General features: G+C 37.2%; 1 protein-coding gene across 6 annotated transcripts in view; it reads left to right on the top strand.

The window, feature by feature from the left end:
• Positions 1-9,262, top strand: part of LOC135112616 (uncharacterized) — a 48,080-nt gene that overhangs the window by 30,158 nt on the left and 8,660 nt on the right. For 5 of the 6 annotated variants that reach the window (XM_064027147.1, XM_064027146.1, XM_064027145.1 and 2 more), the window contains 12 exons: positions 2,224-2,349; positions 2,702-2,993; positions 4,215-4,384; positions 5,039-5,220; positions 5,333-5,494; positions 5,731-5,847; positions 6,032-6,178; positions 6,415-6,587; positions 6,803-7,012; positions 7,673-7,800; positions 7,956-8,072; positions 9,107-9,207. In XM_064027147.1, coding sequence (XP_063883217.1) covers positions 2,224-2,349; positions 2,702-2,993; positions 4,215-4,384; positions 5,039-5,220; positions 5,333-5,494; positions 5,731-5,847; positions 6,032-6,178; positions 6,415-6,587; positions 6,803-7,012; positions 7,673-7,800; positions 7,956-8,072; positions 9,107-9,207 — 1,925 coding nt within the window. The remainder of the gene's footprint in view (positions 1-2,223; positions 2,350-2,701; positions 2,994-4,214; positions 4,385-5,038; positions 5,221-5,332; positions 5,495-5,730; positions 5,848-6,031; positions 6,179-6,414; positions 6,588-6,802; positions 7,013-7,672; positions 7,801-7,955; positions 8,073-9,106; positions 9,208-9,262) is intronic. The other variant, XM_064027148.1, reaches the window with a different exon arrangement.

The raw sequence follows: 9,262 nt of genomic DNA, 5'->3' as shown, positions 1-9,262 counted from the left end.
GAAAAAGACAAGTATAAAAAGCCTTTTTTTGCTGATGGAGGCCAGGAACAGAGGGCAGTGGACACAGCTACCTAAATTATTCATGCAAAAGTGACATTACCAGTAACTGGTTGACTAGATGGATGTGCAAGTAATCTTTGTGTGAACCTGCATCTTCTGAAATAGTTTTTCTTTTCTTAAGATGGTATGCAATTTATGTTGTAGACTCAGCTTCATTGCCCTTTAATATGGAGAATTCATTTAATTTTTGTCAATATCATTTTTTTTATCATTATGTGAATTGTTTCCTTTATAAAGGATTGGACAACTACAAAAAGACTTGGAAAAGTGCAGGGTGGTATCATCAGTGAAAGAGTGGATAGGACAAGAAGTTTGGTTTAGAAGATCATTGATGAATAATAAGAAGAGAGTAGGTGACAAGACAGAACCCTGAGGAACACATTGTTAATAGATTTAGGAGAAGAACAGTGACTGTCTACCACAGCAGCAATAGAACAGTCAGAAAGGAAATGAGGTGAAGTTACAGAAAGAAGGATAGAAGCCATAGGAGGGTAGTTTTGGAAATCAAAGCTTTGTGCCAGGCTCTATCAAAAGCTTGTGATATGTCTAAGGCAACAGCAAAAGTTTCACCAAAATCTCCAAAACTGGATGATCAAGACTCAGTAAGGAAAGCCAGATCACCAGTGGAGCAGCCTTGATGAAATCCATACAGGTGATCAGATAGAAGGTTGCGAAGTGATAGATGTTTAAGAATGTTCCTGTTGAAGATACATTCAAAAACTTTAAGTTGGCAGGAAATTAAAGCAGTAGGATGATAGTTTGAGGGGTTAGGAACAGGTTGAATGTAGGCAAATTTCCAGCAAGAAGGGAAGATAGATGTTGATAGATAAGTTGACAGTTTGACTAGGCAAGGTGCAAGCACAGAGGCACAGTTTTGGAGAACAAAAGGTCCATAAGACTTCTGAGGGTTTAGGCCAGTGAGGCCATGGGAAACATCATTGCAAACGATTTTAATGGGTAGCACGAAGTAGTCAGAGGGTGGAGGAGAGGGAGAAACAAGCCCTAAATCATCCAAGTTAGAGTTTTTGACAAAGGTTTGAGCAGAGTTCAGCTTTAGAAATAGATGAGATGGCAGTGGTGCCACATCCAACTTTGGATTGAATATGAGGATAGAGAGAGTAGGAGGGAACAGTAAAGGGGCTACTGTCAGTTGCCTCAGATGCCTGTGTTTCAGTGAGGAAAAGATGAGGAGGTTTAGTAGAGGAGAGATGGTGTTCTATAGATTGAAAATTAGATCTACAATTACAAATGGTGCAGAAGTTAATGAAAAAAAAGTAGAGGGGGGGGTGTCAAGACACTTAGGGTTAATACCAGAAGAGCAGTCTGACCTGAGGACATTTGTGGTTCCCTTCCCATATGGAGACTCCAAGGCTGGTGTAGAAGTCTCCTTATTGATTCTGAATTTTAAGTGAAGGGTGTGTGTAATTAGGTGCATGTAGTTTTGTGTGAAGGAAGAGAGTTGTCTTTAGAAGGTGGGCTGTGACTGATCCCTTATGTTGTGAGACACAAAGGGAAACATTCAGTGAGGTCACAGCTGGGTTTAATAAGTTCACAGCACCCCCTGCACATTAGCTCCCAAAACTATTTTTAAAGTGTGGTGCAAAGTGTGGTATAATGAACAATATGAAACCTGCTACCTGATCACGTGTCACGTTGGCAAGGTTGGTATGCATGGCTTAACATGATGCTGATATATCAATCTATTTCCAAGGTCATAATATACAGCAACCATCCCTAGTGTACAGGGCTGCCAACTGTTGCCACCATAATCACCAAACATGTCAAATAGTATCATCCATTGTATCAGAATGTAGACCTCTTATTTTTCAAAGATAGTTTTGAGAGCTACTGTACACATGCAATTCTTCAACAATTCCATCTCTACTAACTCGTGCCAATCCTCATACCTATTTTATAACCACAAATTAAATGAGCTGAAAAAGGTAGATGTTAATTATTTTTTCCAGGTAGCTATTACTGATTAAGCACAAATTCATTCTCAAAAAGTCTAAACCAGGATAACAAATGCATTTAATTCCCTTGTAAAATGAGAATGTAAAGATATGGAAGTTTTATACTTGAGAATGCTTATAGTACTCCATGTATATTTGCTTCTTTTCTTTTTCTTTCTTTATGTTACGATGGTGTTGATGTCTCTGAAAGGTGTGCGCCACAAGGTGTTGGTGTACGTGACCACAGAGGAAGCATGGGAGGAAGACCCAAGTGGAAACGAGAAACTTCAGGAAGCATACTTGAATGGAACCTTCGTTGTTGTTTACTTGATCAAAGGTAAATTTGCTACTTTTGCATTTTGTGGGTGTATATTCTTTAAATAAATTGACACTTTATTGAAAACACATTTATCTATAAATTATGATTAAAGATCCTACAAATAACATAAAAAAATAAATAAATAAATAAGAATACTGACATGTCAGTCAAGATTCTGACATGTCCATATGCTTCTCTCTTGAAGGTGTTCTTATGTTAGGAGAATGAAAAAAAAAAAAACAGTACAGTTACTAATGTACAAACTGTACAGTAGTAACTGTACAAACTACTAGTCCATAGCTCATCAGTGAAATGAACTGGGTTGAGATACACTATGATCTTTCATATACATAATTCTTGGTTTTGACAGAGAGGGAGAGAACAGTTGTGCAAGGAGGAACAACTGTGCAAGATGGGGAGACAACAGTTGTACAAGAAGGAGAAGGAAGAAATATGCAAGAAGGGGAGACAACAGTTGTGCAAGAAGTAGAAGCAATAAATGTGCAGGAAGGGGAGACAGTAGTTGTGCAAGAAGTAGAAGTAAGAAATAAGCAGGAAGGGAAGACGGTTGTGCAAGAAGAGAGGCAGAATAATGCTACCTTTGAGATGGTGCGACTCTCTATCAACTCCAGCTTTGTAGATGCCAAAAACAAGTTACCCAGGTGAGTACATGTCACATGAGATAAGATACATTTTGAATTTGTTATGCATTTTATTACAAAAGTCAGATTTAGATCTTGAAAATTATTCATGATAAGGTTGACTTAAATTGGTTTGGTCTGTCTTGCCTTTTTGGCAGTTTTTATATTTACATATGAATTTTAGGCTATGAAGGAAATAAAGTAAATGAAAGCTTCAGGTTTGGATGCATATAATGTAGAGTGCTTTAAAAGTAGTAGGAAGAGCATCATACTGTGGTTGGTAAAGTTACTGAATAGTATGTGGCTTTGTTTGCTTCTGTCAAGGTACCAGGAGACTGGACAAATGCATGTGCAGTTCCCTAGTATAAAGGAAAAGTGGATAAACAGAAATGCTCTGACTCTAGTGGCATCATTTTACTGAGTTTAGTAGGAAAGGTGTATGGTAGGCCAGTTAAGATGCTAATAAGGATGAATAGGGATGGAACAGATAATACCATCCAAGAGCAACAGGGAGGTTTTAGAAAGGGAGGTTTTGTTGATAAGATTTTTGTAGTAAGGCAGTCATGTGAGTAAGTATCTAGGGAAAAGGAAAGAAGTCTCTGGTTTGCATGGACTTGGAGAAAGCATATGATAGGATTGACAGGAAAGTACTTAAAGTTGGAGGCAGGTTGCTGGAAATAGCAAAGAGTTTCTATGTAAATAGCAGAGTATGTGTGAGACTTGGTGTTGGTGTGAGTTCTTCCCAGTCAGAGTAGGTTTGCATCAGGGTTGTGTAATGTCACCATGGTTGTTCAACTTGTATATGTAGGGTGTGTTAAAGGAAGGGAATATGATGGTTTTAGGGAGAGGCCTGAAAAAAATAAGACAAATTGTAAACATCACATTGTGTCCATAGAGCAAAGCTGTGATATTCAATGTACAGCCATGGCAGGTATTAAGAATTGTAAATTGTGATGTATGGCAGCTCATGTGCCCTGAACGTGCTATGCTCAGTTTTTGAGTCTGTAACAGTAACTGTCAAGCACAGTGTGAGGAGATATTTCTCTTGCACTCCCTTGCCACAACCTTCCTATTTATTTATTCATTTATTTTATTTTTTTTTTTTTTATGTAGGAAAGACACTTCTGCACTTAATTTTAATATATGTGTGTGCAATGGGTATATGTAATGGGAATGCGTTTATTAAGTATGAAAGTTATTAGTCATGTAAGAAAAATAATTATGGCTTTACTTTCTTTCTAGTTTTGGGCAGAACAAGAATCAACCAGTCATTACCATACCCTACTGGGATGCTTTTGGCATGGGATATATAATTACTGTTTGCATGCCACTGGTGTTTAAGGAAGAATTTGTTGGCGCAGCCTGTGATGATGTGTACGTGGTTAACCTTCTTGCTGACATCACTATTCATGGTTAGTTTTACTTCAGAGTAATGATGATGGGAAAAGAAATGTATCCCTACCAGGAATCAATTGTATTACTAAATTAAGGAAATTTTATTATACTGGAAGGTCCTTACTTTTGGTCTTGACCTTTATGTTCCACCTATGTTTGGTTCAACTTAACTTGCTCTGCTGTCCACATTCTTGAGTCTTCCAAAATTTTCTACCATCTGCCTTCAACTTCAGTCACTTTCAAAAACTAAATAAATCTGTGATGTATACCTCTCACCTAACTCCTCTTACTATAAAATTATTCTTTGACTATTTAACTTTTGAAGTGAAGCATCCCCCTCCTGTGGTCTCAAAGCAAAAGGCTATATACTTTCTCTCATCCCTATTCTGGTCACTTCCCTGATGTGTTTTTCATTTCTTTTATTGGTAAACACTGAAACTTCCTATCTGCTTCTGTATTTCCTCCTACCTTTGATTTGAACTGTTCCCAGTGAGAGGTTTCAAGACACCTTTTTTTTTTTTTTTTTTTTTGGGGGGGGGGGGACTGGCACCTTCAGTGAGCCCTTTTTTATGATTTTTTTGTTGTCCAGGACAGAACCCCCTCTTAAATGAAAGTGTGAAATTGATACTCTTTATTGTTTATATTTTTATTAATTTAACCTTACTTTTCAGATATTGAGAATGCTTATGTATTTGTGATCAATAGTCTGGGGATAACTTTGATGCATCCATTGCTACCCTCACCTCACTCTGTTACTCAAGATCCTGCTACTGTTACCATTGATAAGCTGGAACAACACATGGATTCTTATTCTATACTGAAGAAGATCATTAGTGAGGAGACTGGCAAAGAAGTTAGTACCACAAATAGTTATAATTTCTTCTTTTATATAGAATTACATATAGAGAAAGGACAGCTTTGGATAGAAGATAAAGTCTGACAACCTGTGTGTTATGTTCTTCCAGGACAGAGAAAAAGGAGTCTTGGTGGAGGCCCTTGGTTGGCCTGCAGACTCTCCTCTGCCAAATGCAGTGAGAGGAAAGAGTGCCAATCTGCGTTTCCTGTGGGGTCCCATAACCCAGACTGATCTTACTCTGGTCCTTGTTCTTCCCCTGACCAATGGCAAGGTAATTTCATCTCACTGAGGGACTGATGATCTTTGAAAATTGCATGACTTAGTGTAATATCTGTATTTAATTAACAATACGACAAGTTAATGATTATAAAGAAAATCTTTTCAAAAGGTGATACTTAATTTTCTGTATTCCATTATGAATTTCTTTTCTCCAAATGTATTAGGTCTTGATGCATTAATTTTGTTCCATTGCTTTTCTTCTAAATATGTTAACTATTGCTTCTCCAGGTAGTGTCAACCAGGTACACATGCTTCAACACAACAATGTGCGAGGTAAAGAATTTCCATTACCATAAACCCAAGCCTGGAGACACAAGCAGGTCATTCTGCAGATATTTAGGCACGGTGAGAAATACAGCAGTGGGAAAAGTTTACAGAAAAGAAATGTGGAGAAAAGTTGAGGAGGAATTATAACCAAACACTATACTTAGATAATGATCTCAGATACTGATTTCTAGTCAGATGTATATAGAGATTATAAAAAAATCACTCATGGATTTTTTAAAGTTCTTTTTCTTTTTTGTTTCAGCAAGTTGACTATGATGAAGGATTTGTGAAATTAGCTCCAGACTGTTTCAATGATATGCTGGGATATCTTAGGGGAGAGGATAATGAAAGCATATCCCAGATATACTCCATATTTAATGGCACTCATTCTTTCAATAAGCTACTCAGGGTAAGGACAAATATACTGTATTACAGTACAGTATTAGATTAAGAAATTCCTGAATTTAAAAAAAGAATAACTATAAAAACTCTTTGATGGAATGCTAATAGTTCATACACTTTATTACTCAGGAAGAGTAAGCAATTTATCAGAGCCATCAGTTAAAATCAGTATCAAGTGGTTTGTTATGAACTTGTGTTGGTGCCTGTCAGATATTGACTCAAGTACATTCTTTCCTTCCATAGACAAACTTGAAACCAAGCGTGAGATTGGCAGAAGAAGCTGTGAGAGTGTGGAAAGATCTCGGGAAAGCAAGAGACTATATTGCGGCACAATACATGGGGACGTCAGATGGTGTCTTTATTTCCTTCCCAGGCACTGAGTTTAACTCAACCTATGATCACAGGAGCAGACCATGGTGAGTCTTGAGATCTAATTCCTCTGTATGATACATGCTCTTTCAAAATGAGACCATAAAGCTTTAATATTAGACCCCGAATTTGCCTGGCAGCCTTATGCATAGTGTATTACTCATTAAAGAATTAGACCATAAAACTTAAAGTGAAGGTTGCAAAAATTTATGGAAACTTAACAGAAAAGAAGGCTTTATTATTGAAAAAAATTTTGCCTCAGGTATCAGATGACCATATCATCTTTGAATGGAGATCACCTCTCCATGACCACCCCACGCTGCAGTAGGTATAAATCTAACATGGTGTACACACTAGCACGTTCCTTGCGTAGTCACCAAGGCACTCCCCTGGCAGTAGTGGCTGGAGACTTCACTTTCCATTACATTAGGAGACTCTTCCTGGAACAGGTCCCTGATTGCAGCCAGTATATGTGAGTTGTTACAGTTGTTCTCATCTCTTAGATTATAGGAAGGAAAAATCTGGGCAAAAAAATAAAAATAAATAATAATAATTAAAATAAAAATATAAATCCCATTTTAAGCTCAAGATAGGTATTCAGTTGTTAGAAATTTGTCATTTTTTACTCAATAAAACTACAGGAAATCTTGATAACAAAAATAAATAAATAAATAAAAATTCTTGATCAGAGGAGGATATCTGGTGGAGGAAATCTTTTGGTCCAAATAATCCTTCCAACACTATAGGAGAAAAGGAGGATGTTAAAAAAATAATGATGATTTGTACCTAATAGTTTTCAAGTACTAAAGACTTAAGATTTATTTTATTCATTAATTTATTATTGGAAGTATGTATCAGCTCTGCTGTATATAAACTCCTGGGGAATAGTGGGGGTGGTCCATGAGACCATTTCTTTCCACCAGACAGCCAATGGGGCTAACAGTGTGAAATTCAGTGATGGATGTATGTGTGTGGTGCTTTGTCTGACCAATCCCATGTAGAATTGCCAGCCTGGTATATAGGTACAGATTATTTATTTATTAGTTTTCTGACAATCTTGTAGTTAATCTTCCTGGCTTTGTACAAGGGTTATATATCTTGATACATTAGCTTATATGTCAACTTTCTGCAGGTGTCTTCTTGTGGACCAGATGGGCTATGTTGTGTTTACAACAGACTGGTCTTTAAATATGGACTTCAAATGTGGCAATAAGAATGGCATCACAGCAGCACACGTCACCAAGCTTGTGCCAGATATTGGTGTGTAGATCCTTAGCTATTGTGCTTATTTTCTTTAATGCCCCTTTATTATTTTCCTGTGTTTGTAGTAAAGTACAAAGTTATCTGGTGGTTGGTCTCTTCCAAAAGTGAGGGCTTCTGACTGTCATTGATAAGTTTCATTACAACTTTTTCAGCTCGTGACATGATTGGCAGTAAACTCCTGAGGCGGAGAGGTTGCCACAGCTATGAGCAGGACATCACCTTTTACTATTGGTGGCTCAGCATGAGGGGACATAGAACTTTGCACAAAGGTAATCTTGTCTCTTACCACTGTGAGGTGGAATGCATTCTTGAGCTAAAGTATATAAAGTTAAAGTTAAAATTTAAGCATTTAGCCTTAGAATATTTCTGACTTAGAATGACTTGATCTTTCATTTATGAAAATGTGACTTTCCACACAGGACATCCTGGCAAATGCAGTTTAATATCAACAAATGCAAAGTACTCAGCATAGGTAGAGGAAACCCACTCAGTAGGTACACAATAAACAACGAAATTCTGGTAGGTTCAGGGTATGAAAAAGATTTATGAGTTATAGTTAGCTCTGAACTCCATCTAAGAAAGCAATGCATACAGGCCAGAAACATTTTTAGGAGTGTTAAAAGTAGAAGGCCTGAAGTAATATTAAAGTTATATTTGGTGCTGGTCAGACCTCATCTAGACTATGCTTTGCAGTTCTGGTCCCCCACATTACAGGAAGAATATAGGTCTATTAGAATCAGTACAGAGAAGAATGACTAAAAGGATACAGAGGATGAGGAATATTCCTTATGAGGCGAGATTGAAGCTGTTAAATTTACATTCTTTAGAGAGACGTAGGTTAAGAGGTGACCTGATAGAAGTCTTTAAGTAGCTTAAGGGTTATTATAACAAGGGGGATGTAAGCAAAATTCTTAGGATCAGCAACCAGGACAGAATAAGAAAAAATGAATTCAAGCTTGAAAAATTTAGGTTTAAGAAAGAGATAGGAAGAAACTGGTTCTCAAATAGACCTGTAGATGAATGGAATGGACTCAGTAATCAAGTTGTTAGTGTTAAGACATTGGGGAGCTTTAAGAGTAGTTTAGACGGATTTATGGATGGGGATGATAGGTGGAAATAGGCAAGTATATTTCATACAGGGACTGCCATGTGTAAGCCTAATGGCTTCTTGCAGCTTCCCTTATTTCTTATGTTATGTTCCTGTATGTATATATGAATTGGTGCACCACCTTTTATATGTTATACTGTTATGCTCATGAAGTTTTGAATTGTAATTTCATGTTCCATTTGTAAATATTTCAAGGTGACACATATGAAGTCCACAAGATACCTTTCTCCAACCTCTATTTTGTGATTCAAAAACAAGGACAAGGACAAGGCACCTGTCGCTGCAGTGCAAAACAGGTAAGTATAACGTGTGCAATCACATGAACTCATCTTCCACCCCATTGTCATCTTG

The sequence above is a fragment of the Scylla paramamosain genome, chromosome 24 (genome assembly GCF_035594125.1).
Source record: "Scylla paramamosain isolate STU-SP2022 chromosome 24, ASM3559412v1, whole genome shotgun sequence".
In the NCBI taxonomy this organism is placed as follows: Eukaryota; Metazoa; Arthropoda; class Malacostraca; order Decapoda; family Portunidae; genus Scylla; species Scylla paramamosain.
Note: the sequence above shows the minus strand (reverse complement) of the source record. Positions and strands in the feature narration are given on the sequence as shown.